We start from the raw sequence: 15382 nt of genomic DNA, 5'->3' as shown, positions 1-15382 counted from the left end.
ACATGGGAGCTTAGACACAGAAAAGTCATCAAAGAGCACTGCTACCGATGGACAAGTCAGGATGGTGGCAAAAGACATACTGAAAGGCTCATAAAGAAGTCACCAGGGAAAATGGAGCAGATGCAATGGATGAAAATAAAGGGTACTGAAAACCAACCCCAACTGGGTAAGGTTATCTGAAAGAAAAGACCGAGGTAAGCAGGGGAGGTGAGAGATGAGTGGACTTCTCCTCTGATAAACATTCTCTCATCAGGTCATTGCATTCCAAGGTAGTTTGAAAAAATCTGCTATTTTAGCACATGTCAACAAAAGAGGAAAAGAACATCTTGTACAGATCTAATCTTTGAGGATATTCAAAGCAGCAGCATATTGTTTATTATCGCATTTCATAATCACAGAGTTATTGTACCCAACTGACATTTTCGTCAAGTACTCCCTTTATTTTCCTCACCACCTCTCCTTTTGACTTCTGATACTGTTTAGAAATTTATCTCTTTGGTGAAATGAGATCTTGAACTATTGCTCCGTGAAATAACTCATCAAAGAGTACATTCTCCACACACAAGGCCAAACTGCCCCCAGTGGCAACTTTCAGCTGCATAAATGCCAATGCTGGTTATCTCCATGAAAAGATCCTTATGGTTTCAAATGGTAATTATAGCATTTGTGTTGAATTATTTCCCCAACATGAGATATATTTCCAATCCACATTCCTTCATATGGTCCTCTGTGATGAGAAAATATTTCTGAGGAGTTACGCTTAAACTAGCATTAGCAAAATTCAATAGATCATTCAAGAAAATATTCACAGGGCTTATTTTGATCCCACCACTGCTGCAGGCACTGGGAATACAGCAGTGCATAAAACAAAGTTTCTGTCATCATGACACTTTCATTCTGGTGCAGAGAGTAGACATGAAGCAAGTAATTTAGTATATAGAGTATCAGTTGGGAAGAAGTGCCATGAGAAAAAAGGGAGGAAGAGGAGATGAATGAAAGTTGCTCAGTCATGTCCAACTCTTTGCAACCCCATGAACTACACAGTCCATGGGATTCTCCAGGCCGGAATACTGGAGTGAGTAGCTGTTCCCATCTCCAGGGGATCTTCCCAACCCAGATCTCACCCTGCAGGCGGATTCTTTATCAGCTGAGCCACCAGGGAAGCCCGAAGGTAGGATAGGACTGGTGAAATAGGGCTTCAGTTCAGTTCAGTCACTGTGTTGTGTCTGACTCATTGCAACTCCATGGACTGCAGCACTCCAGGCTTCCCTGTCCATCACCAACTCCCGGAGCTGGCTTAAACTCATGTCCGTCAAGTCGGTAATGCCATCCAGCCACCTCATTCTCTGTCGCCCCCTTCTCCTCCTGCTTTCAATCTTTCACAGCATCAGGGTCTTTTCCAATGAGGCTAGGGAAGAAGAAATTGCAATCTTAAATAAAGGATAAATAAAGTCTCCTTGTTGAGGGGGATATATGAGCAAAGAGCAGAAGGAGTTCAGACAAAAAACTAGAAACCAGAAGAAGATGGGGAGAGTGAAGGAGGAGGAAGAGGAGAAGGAGAAGAAGTAATTAAGTGGGACTGGGAATAATGATGAAGAGACCCCAAGAGACTCTGAAGATGGAGCCTGCATGGTCAGAGAAATGATGGGGTTGGAAAAAGAAAAAATCTTGTAGAGTCTTTTTTTTTTTTTTTTGCAGTTTACATTTTAATGCCTTATTTAATCCTTTCTCTCCACTTTTCAGAGCTGTGGTCCACTCTAGATGATCTCTTTCCAGACAAATTTCCCTAGATTTGATGTTAATTGTTATCAACATTCCTATTAGATTTTTTAAATTTTCTTTTAAAAGCTCTTTTTATTGTGAAATATAAAACATGGATAGAGAAATATATAATATATATTATATACAATTATATATATATTGTAAATTACAGTCAATAGTTATGTAATCATAACTCAGGCAAAAAGCCTTGTAGGGTCTTGTAGACCATTATAATACAAGAGGCTATTGGAGGATTTTGTGCAGAGGAGTAACACAGTAGGACTTACACTTTTAACAGATCACTCTGGACACTGTGTTGAGAAGAAATAGTGGATGGCAACAGTAGAGTCAGAGATGGTAGAAAGGCTATTGCAGCATTCTTGAGGTGAGGAAGGATGGCAGCTTGCTCCAGGATATTAGTAGCAGAGGTAATAAGAAGTGATAAGCTTTGAATACCTGTATTTGCTAATGGATGGGATGTGAGATATGAAATAAAGGAATAAGCAGTGACTCCAATATTTTTGCCATGAACAAATGAAAAGCTGGCATTGCCATTCAGGGCCATGGAGGTAATTGCCCAAGGAGCAAGCTTGCAGCTTCTCTACTCATGGGAGGTTCAAAGACGATAAATTGAAATGTAAGAATTGCCACATAATTCTTCCAGATGGCTTGATTAACTAGAGGAATGAGGAAGGGGTTGAGGGTCATTTATTCCAATCCAGTCACACTGAATATTCATCAAACCAGACTTTTGAAGAAAAACCCAATTTTCATTTTGCTCCAAAGAATAAAGTAGGAGTGAGAGGCACCAGCCTGTATGACCTTATGGCTCTTATGATGCTACTGTCACTTGTGGCCTTAAGAGAGTCTCTTCTCTCAGCCAGGGTATCCCGTCCCTCAGGTTGGGGGTTGGGGAGCCATGGCTATAAGGCTAATTGCTCCTCTTGCTGTGTTGTTGTTGTTCTGTCACTAAGTCGTGTCTGACTCTTCTTTGCAACCCCATGGACTGCAGCATGCCAGGCTTCCTTGTCCTTCATTATCTCCCGGAGTTAGCTCAAACTCATGTCCATTGAGTCAATGATCTAACCACCTCATCCTTTGTCATCCCCTTCTCCTCCTGACCTCAATCTTTCCCAGCATCAGGGTCTTTTCCAACGAGCTGGCTCTTCACATCAGGTGGCCAAAGTGTTGGAGTTTCAGCTTCAACATCAGTCCTTCTGGTGAATATTCAGGGTTAATTTCCTTTAGAGTTACCTGGATTGATTTTCTTGCTGTCCAAGGAACTCTCACGAGTCTTCTCCAGGAACACATTTCAAAAGCATCAATGCTTTTGTGCTCAGCCTTCTTTACGGTCCAACTCTCACATCTGTACATGACTGCTGGAAAAACCATTGCTTTGACTTACGGATGTTTGTTGGCAAAGTGATGTCTCTTCTTTTGGGGGGCATCAGAGAATGAGATGGTTAGACAGCATCACCAACTCAATGGACATGAAGTTGAGCAAACTCCACGAGACAGTGAGGGACAGGGAAGACTGGAATGCTATAGCCCATGGGTTTGCAAAGAGTTGGACGTGACTTAGTGACTAAACAACAAACAACATGGTAGGTGTGTGCTTAACTTTGTAAAGAAACTGCCAAACTGTTTTCCAAGTGTTTGGAAAACATCATTTCACATTCCCACTAATAATACAGAAGAGCTCCAATTTCTCCATGTTATTGCCAGCACTAGATCTGGTCAGTCAGCTAATGACAAATTCTTTCAGCTTTCATATGTCTGAAAAAGTATTTATTTTATCTGAATTTTTGAAAGATTTTTTTTATGGTTATAGAATTTAAGCTTGAAAGTTTTTAATTTTCTTTCAGGGCATTAAAATTTTGCCCCACTACTTTCTGGATTTCATTGTTTCCTACAAGAAGTCTTCTATCACACTTAGTTTTATTCTCTATTTAATTCATCTTTTCCCCCTGGCTACTATGTTTTCTCATTAGCGCTGGTTTTAAGTAATTTCATTATTTTAAGCTTTGGCGTAATTATCTTCATGTTTCTTTTGTTCATCAAAATTCTTAGATCTGTAAGTTTACAGTTTTCATGAATTTGGAAAATTTTCTGACCATTATTTTTTTAATGGATTTTACTTTTTAGAGGAGTTTTAGGTTTCACAGCAAAATTGAACAGAAAGCACAAAGTTCCCGTATACCTTTTGTCACCCCACCATCCCAGACCCCAGACATGTACAGCCTCCCCTACTGTCAACAGCCTGCCCCAGAGTAGTAACATTTGTTACAATCAGTGAATCTACACCACCCAAAGTTCTTAACTTGCAAGGTTGACTTGGGGTGATACATATTCTGTGGGTTTTGCCAAATGTACAGTGACATGTACCTACCATTAGAGTATCATACAGAATAGTTTCATTGTCCTAAGAATTCTCCATACTCCCCCAACCTCTGATAATTGCCGATCTTCCATAATTTTGCCTTTTTCAGAATCTCATACAACTTGAATTACAGACTTTGTAGCTTTTTCAGGTTAATTTCTTTCACTTAGTAATATCCATTTCAGTTCTGTTCAGTTGCTCGGTCGTGTCTGACTCTTTGTGACCCCATGAACCACAACACGCCAGGCCTCCCTGTCCATCACTAACTCCTGCAGTTTACCCAAACTCACGTCCATTGAGTTGGTGATGCCATCCAATCATCTCATCCTCTGTCATCCTCTTCTCCTCCTGCCCCAATCCTTCCCAGCATCAGGGTCTTTTCAAATGAGTCAACTCTTCACATCAAGTGGCCAAAGTATTGGAGTTTCAGCTTCAACATCAGTCCTTCCAATGAACACTCAGGACTGATCTCCCTTTGGATGGACTGGTTGGATCTCCTTGCAGTTCAAGGGACTCTCAAGAGTCTTCTCCAACACCACAGTTCAAAAGCATCAATTCTTTGGTGCTCAGCTTTCTTTACAGTCCAGCTCTCACATCCATACATGACTACTGGAAAAACCATAGCTTTGACTAGATGGACCTTTGATGACAAAGTAATGTCTCTGCTTTTTAATATGCTGTCTAGGTTGGTCATAACTTTCCTTCCAAGGAGTAAGCATCTTTTAAGTTCATGGCTGCAATCACTATCTGCAGTGATTTTGGAGCCAAAAAAAATAAAGTCAGCCACTGTTTCCACTGTTTCCCCATCTATTTGCCATGAAGTGATGGGACCGGATGCCATGATCTTAGTTTTCTGAATGTTGAACTTTTAATATCCACATAGGGTTCCTCAATTTCTTTCCATGACTTAATAATGCATTTATTTTTAGCAGTGAATAATATTTCATTGTATGGATGTATTAGATTTTATTTTTCCATTTTTCTACAGAGACTATTATTGTTCTTTTCTCTTTTTAATACATCTCCAAATGCTTCTCTGTTCCTTCCCCTCTCCCCCACCTCATCTTCTTCAAGGACTCCAGGTACATGTATATTAGGTTACTGGAAATTGTTCTATAGCACTGTTCTCTCTCTCTCTCTCTCTCTTTGGCTAAGCTTTTATTCTCCCTGAGTTTGGTTTCAAGTATATTCTCTTGTTGTTTCTTTAAGTTCACTGATCTTTTCATCTGTGGAGTGAATCTATTATTTTTTCCAGCTTTGTTGAAATATTATAAACATATATCTAAGTTAAGGTGTACAGCATGATAATTTGATACAGGTATATATCATAAAATGATCACCACAATAAGGTTAATTAACCCTTTCATCCCCTCACACAATTACCATTCTTTTTCTGCTGATACATTTAAGATCTAGTCTCTTAACAACTTTCAAGTATATAATACAGTGTTGTTAATTATAGTCAGCATGCTGTATGTTAGATCGCCAGAACTTATCCATCTTAGAGTTGGACATTTATCTGCTTTGACCAACATAGCCCCATTTCCCTCACCCCTCAACCCCTAGCAACCACCATTCTATTCTTATTTCTATGAATTTGGCTTTTGTAGATTTCACATATGCTATATAATATTTGTCTTTCTCTGTCTGACTTATTTCACCACTAGAGAAATCTTTAGCATCCAGGCTACCATATTCTGCCAGGGACTCTGTGCCCTAATGTTTGTGCGAGTTTAGTCATGTCCGACTCTTTGCAACCCCATGGAGCCTGCCAGGCTCCTCTGTCCATGAAATTTTCCAGGCAAGAATACTGGAGTGGGTTGTCATTTCCTTCTCTAGGAGATCTCCCTGACCCAGGGATCTGTGCCCTAAATAACCCTCATATTGAGGTTGTTCGCCTGCTTGGATATGAGTGAGTCAGCCCAAACCCCAACTGATGACCTGTTTCTCATACCACTCCTGGTACCACTTGTATGTTAGTTCAGACTTCCAAAGAGCAGACTCCAGAATAGTATTAGATACGCAAGAGATTTATTGGAGAAATGGCTGTGAAACAAGAAGATGAAGCTGGAGTCTTGACCTCTGTGAAGGGGTAGAGGGAAGAAAGAGGTTTATGGAGTAAGCTTCTTAGACTGCAGCTCAGTTCTAAGAAAGTTCTGGCCTGAATAAAGAGTGTCCTTCAGCCAAAGTCACAGTTGAGGAGTCCTCCATCTCACAGGAATGAATCTGCATTATTCCACCTTTTACTTCTGCCACGCTCCATCACTAGGTGAGTGCAGCCCATGGGAAGCATGGCTCTTCTTGCAAACGTGATTGAGGATCTGGAGGTGGGGCCACCAGTCCATTACATTCTCAGCAGCAGGAAACCTGAGCAGCACATTTTCATAACCATGGATGCCACAGCTTCTCACTGACTACTCTATGTAAATACTGCCCTCTAGAGTTCTGAAAGGTGTCTCTGACTCCTAGTATCTACTGCACAAATTAGCCTCTGTCTTTAAATTCCAACCTTTAGGACTTCCCTGAGGGCTAAGTGGTTAAGGCCCTGGGCTTCCAATGCAGGGAGCAAGGCAAGTGCAATCCCTGGGTGGGGAACCAAGACCCCACATATGGCCAAAAAAATAACTAAATAAATAATAAGTAAATAAATTCCAACATTTTGGTCCCTTCTTCATTCTAAAATCAGGGAACCTTGCTTCCTACTTCACTGAAGAAAAAAAAAGGCATAATAAGAAAGGGACTTCTACATATTATCTCCACATGTATACTTCTTTTCCTCTTGCTCCTAGGGGAAAAAATATCCTTTCATAGAGCAAAGGCCAACTCTTCTACTTGAGCAAATCCTACCACCTCTTGCTTACTAAAGACAAAGCTCCAGAATTTTTAATTCTCTCTCTTTCTCTCTCTCCTGAAATCATCAACTTCCCTCCTCTACTAGGTCATTCACACCATACAAAATCTTGCTATTATTGATCTTTTTAAAATGTATGAATTTATGAGCATGAAGGTGTGTGTGAAAGTGGCTGGTCCCAGCGGGATAGTCACATGTGGTTGACATCTTTATCTTTGAGAGATGCTTGTTTTCAAACTCCAGGAACATAGTCCTTTCTTACCTCTACAAACAGGGCCTAGACAGCCTGTGAACAGCTCCTAATTCTAAAACGGAACAAAAACCAGTAGGTTTGAGAATGCATGTCCTCTTTCTCTTCAAGTCTCACTCCTTTTTTCTTTATCTTCCTGTCTTCCCGTCTTGCCAATTTCACTTTCCCTGTTCTGTTGTTTTTTTTCCTAATCAGATCCTTTGGTGGTCCAGACCATCCAAGCGATCCTTGAGGATGGCTCCTCTGTGTGTGCCTAGTGCTGGCTGGGTCACTGACCTTGTAGCTGTAGTTGAGAAAGATCCAGAAGGTAACCAAGTGAAGGGCTCTTACAGCTCTCCTGTAGCCAACCTACCTCTCACTTCCCATTACCACATATTTTTAGTGAAGATTTATTCCAGAACCTCTCTTTTCAACCTTTGAAAATGTTATGCTGCCCCAAAACTAGAACAAGGAAATTTTCACAGTGGGATAGCATTTATTAAAAACCAAATCAAAGACTTCACTTCTTTTATATGTTGAGAAAGTCTCAGCTTGGGGCAACGTGGTACCTTCCATTGAAGTTAAACAAATCTATTTAACTGGAGTTTGCAGAGGATTGGCCACGGGGTAGCCCATTCTTATAACCCTGTTACCCTGAGCACTCCCTAGGTTAGAAGAAACCAGGCATGACATGTTTATGTTTTCTCTATTCAATGTTATTTTTTTGGCTGTACCACACAGCACAGCATGTGGAACTTCCCTGAGCAGGGACTGAACCCTGCAGTACAAGTGCAGAGTCTTAACCACTGGGCCACCAGAGAAGTCCCAGACATGAAGTGTTTAAATCAATGATTCTCAAACTGCATGAAGCATCAAAATCACCTAGCAGGCTGGTTAAAATTCAGATTGCTGGGTCCTACTCCCAGAATCTCTGATTCAGTATGTATGGGTAGAGCTCACGAATTTGCATTTCTAACTCTTCTCCAGGAGATTCTAATACTGTTAACCCATAAGAATCTTGGCTTTAGACCCTGTAATAGAGCAGTGTCTCTGAGGGTAGTACTAAATCTTTCTACCTTAACCCCACCCAGTCTCATGGAGTTGTGCTATGTCCTAGGGAGAGGGACAAAATATAGCATCTCTGAGGCTCTGGAGCTGTGCTTGGCTTTTGTTCCCCTCTAATTGAATGTAACAGGAGCAGGAGAGAGTTATTCTCCTGCACATTATCTCAGATCACCAGAGGCTCTGCACCTTGACTCTTGAAGTGTTCTAAAGCATCAGGGCCAGTGCCTGGGAAGAGCGATGAAAGCAGAGGCAGGGGTGAGTGGAGTTATATCACCTGAATCACAGTTATTTTGCTATTGATGGTTGAGGATGGTCTTTAACTCCTTTTCGTCAGAATTTTGCCTAAGGCCTTTGGATGGGATCATTTTAGTATTAAATTAGAGTTCTTGTAGCTTCTATAATTTGCAATTTGCCAGTTGACTGGGTACATGCTCCCAGGGTTTCAGTAATGTGTATATTCAATAATTGGAGACTAAACAAATTAATGCTATGATTCTTATTTAAAGACTGTGATAAAAAGCAGAGAAAAAAAAAAGAACTTGCTTCAGGCTGCACAGGTTGGTGGCAGAATTCGAAATAGAACAGAGAATGAGTTTGGATCCTATGCTTGGACCATATTAGTTATTATTAGATATTCTTTTCAAATGCTGACACTTCGGGAGCCATCGCCACACCAAAAAAAAAAATCAATTCTGAGTTTTCCTGAATGCTAGTTATACAAGGAAGAAAATGTATTTGGCTAATTGGGAAACATCTGATTACACCTTTGGGGGATCTGATTTGGTATTGCTTTAACAAGGGTCAAAGGTGAAACTTTATGACAAGCCTATGAGGAAAGGCGTCCTATTTTTCAGGAAGGGGAAAAAGGGAGACAGGTAAACAAAAGTGTACTCTTCATTTTAAGATGAGAACAAAATCATGTTTCCCACAGCCTTCAAGGATGGATGCAATCTTCCTCCACAGAATAAATACATCCTGGGGAAAATGAGACTAAGTACAGACTGAAAAGAAGCTTCCCCTGGATTCCTTGACTCAGGACTCTGATTTCTCCCTTCTCATTGTCTCCTTCTCTGTCTCTCACCCTCCTGCTTCCTCTTATAAAGACCTTTGTAATTACATTGGGCCCATCCAGTTTTCCTGGGATATCTCCCCATTTTAGCACCCTTAACTTAATCGCATCTGCAGTCCCTTTTGCCACAGACTGTAACATATTCACAGGTTTGCGGCATTAGGATGTGAATATTCTGGGAGGAAGTCGTTAAAATGTAAATAAACTACCACATTGTATTCACATTGTTGAGTTTGTATTGTATTAACTTGAGGTCCGTTTGCCATTCCCACTGGTCCAAACACTGATCAATAAATGTGCATTCACAGAACTGCTGATCATGGGAACCACTCTCCACAATGTCACCTATGGAGAATTTATAATCACCTTTTGTCCCATTCAATTTCGATGCATTAGTTCAAATTAAATGTCCAAGCCACAAGTTTTTCCCTAAAAACTAGCTGTCAATTTAGCACCTGTGTCAATTTCAATAATTCGAATGACATGAGAGTGTAATCACATGTGTGCATTTCTCGATTATGCTAGGAGGTTTGTTTTATGATTTTCAAGGCCCTTGCTCCTGTGATACAGTAGGTCACATGCTCTGCTCTCCTTGTTCTCATCCTGCCTTCAACAGCTGTTTTCTAAGTACCTACTAGGGCCTGTCGTGTTCTAGTTGCTGATCCCAGAGTTTGCTCGGCAGGATTCACATACTTACACAAGAAAAGAGCCAGCCTTTGAACTGCTAACTCCAGGAAACATCAACCACCAGTTAGGATGGTTTATATGTCTCACATTCAAACTTGCACAAAGAGAATCTGGGTTACTCGAGTGGTCACTATCATTATAGAGAGTGCCCCTGTGGAGTACAGTAGTCTGGGTCCCCAGGGTTCTCAGAATAAGGCACTGTATACAGAAGGCAATGTGCCTGGTGTATCTAGTGAAGAAAACAGATAGTAATGCTTTTGTTGCATATTTCACTTACCATCATTCCTTCTCTCATCTTTCTCCCTTCTTATATCTGGATCCATGTCAACCAAAATTCACCTTTTAATTGCAAACTATTGTTTTGTCATCTCCCTTTTAAAATTTCCTGCTTCTTTCATTTTGTTGAGTATGTAGATCAGCTTTCTAATATTCTGTTTCCTAGTGTAATTTTTAAGTGCAGTTTACCTTTGCATCAGTGGTTTCTTGTCTTATGTTCAAGAATGCTAAGGTTCATATTGGATTACTTCTGCTTTTTTCTTCCTTGAATGACCAAAAGTGCATACAGATTTGATGCTTATCCCACACAGGGTCGATGACTTTCACATTGTCTCCTTTGTCAACTATAATTACCAGAATTATCCTCTCAATTTTGAAGGCATTAATTAAATATTTGGTGTCTACCTGGTGTAGTTTTCCAGAACTTATTTTCTGAATTCATTTTTTGGTCTGCCTACATAGCTATAGATTCCTAAATATTTAGATATTTAGAAGTAATGTGTAGTTTTGATGTCGCTGTGTTGTTTAGTCACTAAGTCGTTTCCAATTATTTTGCGACCTGATGGACTGTAGCCCACCAGGCTCCTCTGTCCATGAGATTTTCCAGGCAAGAATACTGGAGTGAGTTGTCATTTCCTTCTCCAGGGGATCTTCCTGACTCAGGGATTGAACCCACATCTCTTGCATTGGCAGGTGGATTCTTTACCCCTGAGCCACCAGGGAATCCCAATGTGTAGTTTATCGGTTGTCCAAAATAACATCGAAAGACTACAAATTCACAAGTTCCCTGCTTATAGGGCTCTTTTTGTCTCTGAGGTTTTTTTTTTTTTTTTTTTAAATTGTATTAGTGCATATTTATGTGTCCTCAGCCACTCACCCCATGGACTGTAGCCCAGCAGGCCCATGGGATTTTCCTTGCAAGAATACTAAAGTAAGTTGCCATTTCCTTCTCCAGGGGATCTTCCCAACCCAGGGATTGAACCCACATCTCCTGCAGTGCAGACAGATTCTTTACCGCTGAGCCACTGAGCAAGCCTGGTGAACATTTATACACACATAGATAAGTTGAAAAGACTAGAGACTCCATATAAACCAACATTTATATTTTTCAATAAAGGTGCTAAGGAAATTCAACAGGAAAAGGATAGATTTATCAACTAATGGCCTAGAAAAATTGGATTTTCTTCTTTTTTTTAGTTTATTTTTAATTGGAAGATAATTACTTTACAATATTGTGTTGATTTCTGCCATAATCAACATGAGTCTCTGAGGTTTTCTATTACCATCTTCATATTCCAAGGTGCCACCCCCCACCAGGCATTCACTTCCACAGTAGCAACACTGAATACTTGGAATGTGGGCCTAGAATCTTGATAGAAAAAGAGCTTGCCTCAAGTGGGTGCTACTGTAGTTGTTTGAAAGTGAAAGAGTTAGTCGCTCAGTTGTGTCCAACTCTTTGCGACCCAGTGGACTTTAGTTCACCAGGATCCGCTGTCCAAGGGACTTTCTAGGCAAGAATATTGGAGTGGGTTGCCATTCCCTTCTCCAGGGAATCATCCCTACCCAGGAATCTAACCCAGGTCTCCAGCCTAGCAGGCAGATTCTATACTGTCTGAGCCACCATTGTAGTTGTTTGGACAGCTGCAAATCAAATTTGCTTCCAGTGAGACTACAAAGATAGAAGGGCAAAGAGTTAAGCTTCCAAGTTTCCTCAAACAGCTCAGGGTGGATACTAGGCTGCTCCCCCACAGACAGCCGGCTAGTTCTCTCAGCCTCAGGGCCTTTAGGGGTGGAGATTTGAGCAGCAAGAGCACAAGTAAGAGATGGTGGAGCCCAAACTGGGTCCCGCAGCTGGACAGGAAGCAACTGCCACTTGACTATCCTCAGCGGGTGCCTGACAGAGCAGCCCATCCCGCATCCGCTGGGGTCAGACTCGCCTGCGAGCCCACAGGAGACACTTCCAGAAATATCTAGTGGGGACTTTACGGCGAGTTACAATTTCACAGAACCAGATTACACCGGAGTCAGGGACGTTTGAAGTTACGATCATCAGCAATTCTCTTTGTCTCCACAGGCTGGTCAGGGAAGGGGAAGCTCAATGACAATAACTACAGAAACAAATGAACAAAGAGGGCAAGTCCTTTAGGCTGCTCCCTTCAGTAGATGTCAAGTTTAAAAATTGTTTTACTAGTGGTAAGAGGGCCCTCTTTCAATTCATCTTGAGCAATGGGAGCAGTGATAAACATAGCCTCACCACATAAGAAAAAAAAACAGTAATGATAATGGAACAAATGGATATATATATGTAGCTTTTATATATCCTAAAAATATATTAAACATGAGCTCAAGGTACTGGAATCAGCAAAACAATAGCCAAGGAAGCCACCTCTCAATTTTAGGGAGTGAGTGAGAACTGTGAGGTGATTTCTCTGAATTAAGAAGTCCAATGGTCAGCGAAGAAAATGGCCCATCTTAGATGAGGAGACTTGACAATCTCAGCTTCCCACAATTTCTTGGGTGGACTCTCAGAGCAAAGACTTTCTTTATTGTTTCTTATACAGATTCAACGGAGAAGGCAATGGCACCCCACTCCAGTACTCTTGCCTGGAAAATCCCATGGATGGAGGAGCCTGGTAGGCTACAGTCCATGGGGTCGCTAAGAGTCGGACACGATTGAGCGACTTCACTTTCACTTTTCCCTTTCATGCACTGGAGAAGGAAATGGCAACCCACTCCAGTATTCTTGCCTGGAGAATCCCAGGGACGGCAGAGCCTGGTGGGCTGCCATCTATGGGGTCGCACGGAGTCGGACACGACTGAAGCGACTTAGCAGCAGCAGCAGCAGCAGCAGCACATAGATTCAAGGACTTCCCAGGTGGTGCAGTGATAAAGAATCTGCCTGCCAAGCAGGAGACCTAGATTCCATCCCTGGATTAGGAAGATACCCTGGAGAAGGAAATGGCAACCCACTCCAGTATTCTTGCCTGGGAAATCCCACAGAAAGAGGGGTCTGGCGGGCTACAGTCCATGGGGTCACAAAGACTCAGACATGACTGGGTGACTGAGTGCATACATTAGAGAGGTTCAAACTTTGATTGCGGCATCTGTGCCAGCAGCTGCAGAAGCTGAGGAAACAGGGTTTTTGAAGCTGACATTGTTACAGCACTCAGTGAGCAGACTAGAAATATTACCTAGGACATGAATGGACAGAGAAGGATTTATCTTTCCTGTAGTTAAAGTTTTAGGTATAAAGAGTGAGACTATCCTATTGAAATGATGGAGAAATAAACTAAAGACACCTCAGAAGATATAAACAGCATGTTTATGAAATAGGGATGTCTTATATTGGAATAATCAAATCACCTCAGAAGCAAGAGTCCACATTCCAACCACATTTCCCTGCATCCAGGCCTGATAACAAACCAGCAAGCAAAGCATAAGCAAATCGTGCAGCTAGGAAAATGGCAAAGTCAAAAATAAGCCAGGGAAAATTTGCATCAGGAGGGAGGTATTTTCTTGCATGAAACACTAATGGGGCCAGCAACCTGGTCCCAAACTGGAAACTGTGGCAGAGATTCTGAGTACATGCCCAGGGAGTTTCTTTGGAATAGAAGGATGATAACCAGCCAACTCTCTGTCTTCTTCATGATCATCTATATGCTCGAGTTCTTGACAATAACTGGGCAAAGCAGCCTGATTGTCATAGCGCTGGGCAGAGAGTGGGTGCAGGCTCAAAGGCTGCCACCTGTGGACATGATTCTCACCAGCCTGGGCATCTGTCGCTTCTGTCAACTGTGGTCATCGATGCTGTACAACTTTGGCTCCCACTTCCACCCTAATTACAATTTTTGGTATTTTGGGATCGTCTGGGAATTTACTAACATCCTTTCTTTCTGGTTGACCAGCTTGCTTGCTGTCTTCTACTGTGTCAAAGTCTCCTTCCTCAGCCACCCCGTCTTCCTCTGGCTGAAGTGGAGAATTGTGAGATTGGTTCCTCGGCTGTTGCTGGGCTCTCTGCTGGTTTCATGTGTGTCTACCATCTTTTCAGCTACTAATTATTACCTCAATATTCAATTAATCTCCATGAAGCATTTCTCTAGAAACAGCACCATGCTTGAGAGACTTGAGGCATTCCTGTGGGATTTTTCCACACTGCAGAAAGCAGCTGTGTTGGTTATACCTTTCCTCCTGTTCCTGGCCTCCACAGTCTTGCTCATGGCCTTATTATCCCGACATCTGAAGCAGATGAAAGACCTTCACACGGGCCCCTCCAACTTCAGCCTGGAAGCTCACTCTGCTGCCCTGAGATCTCTTGCCATCTTCCTCATCTTGTTCACCTTTTATTTTCTGATCGTGCTCCTCTCCATCTTGGATGTCCTATTTAATAAAGAGTCCTGGTTCTGGGCCTGGGAAGCTATCATCTATGCATTAGTCTCTATTCATTCTACTTTACTAATGCTGAGCAGTGCCAAACTGAAAAGAGCTTTAAAGGCAAGGTGCTGGAGCCTAGAAGCTGCCTGAGGCATAGGGGACAAGACCTCTGGGCAAATGAGCTTTTGCACTGATACAACTAATACCAATAACCAAACTGGCAGGATTTTGACAATCCCCTGTGTGACAATGAGAAACCATGAACGTCAGCCTCATTCTCTTTGCCCACAGCCATCTATCCCCAAACAACCAATCCCTTCTGTTCTATCCCACTGCTTCCTTCTGCCGTCCGCAGTCTCCAGGTTGGTGCGAACTCTCTCATGACTTCCTCCAGCTCTCTATCTCTGGGATCCTTCTCCCAGTATATTCAACACAAGAGACTTGAAATCATGGAGTCCCCATCTTGTTTTTATTTGACCTATTCTATGACTGCCAATTCTTCATATACTAATATGAGTCCCTTCCCTATACGAATTTATTGCCCATACCCTGAATGTTCTCCATACTAAGCCCTTAATTTGCTTTCCCTACTTTAGTCAAGAAGAGATCTTGAATATCTCTCTGCTGCTTCTGAACTTTTATCCTATAATATGATTTTCCTTATTTGTGTCTCTTCCAAATACAGTGCCTTTA

At 41.8% G+C, this 15382-nt stretch overlaps 1 protein-coding gene across 1 annotated transcript; it reads left to right on the top strand.

Moving 5' to 3' along the window:
- Nucleotides 1-13933: 13933 nt before the first annotated feature.
- TAS2R16 (taste 2 receptor member 16) lies at nt 13934-14839 on the top strand. The gene has a single exon (XM_081532903.1). It carries the CDS (start codon nt 13934-13936, stop codon nt 14837-14839), a length of 906 nt encoding a protein of 301 aa, XP_081389029.1.
- The last annotated feature ends 543 nt before the right edge of the window (nt 14840-15382 follow it).

The sequence above is a fragment of the Giraffa tippelskirchi genome, chromosome 10, assembly GCF_054371585.1.
Source record: "Giraffa tippelskirchi isolate mGirTip1 chromosome 10, T2T-mGirTip1v1.2.pri, whole genome shotgun sequence".
Taxonomy (NCBI): Eukaryota; Metazoa; Chordata; class Mammalia; order Artiodactyla; family Giraffidae; genus Giraffa; species Giraffa tippelskirchi.
This window is presented reverse-complemented; position numbering and strand designations above follow the sequence as displayed.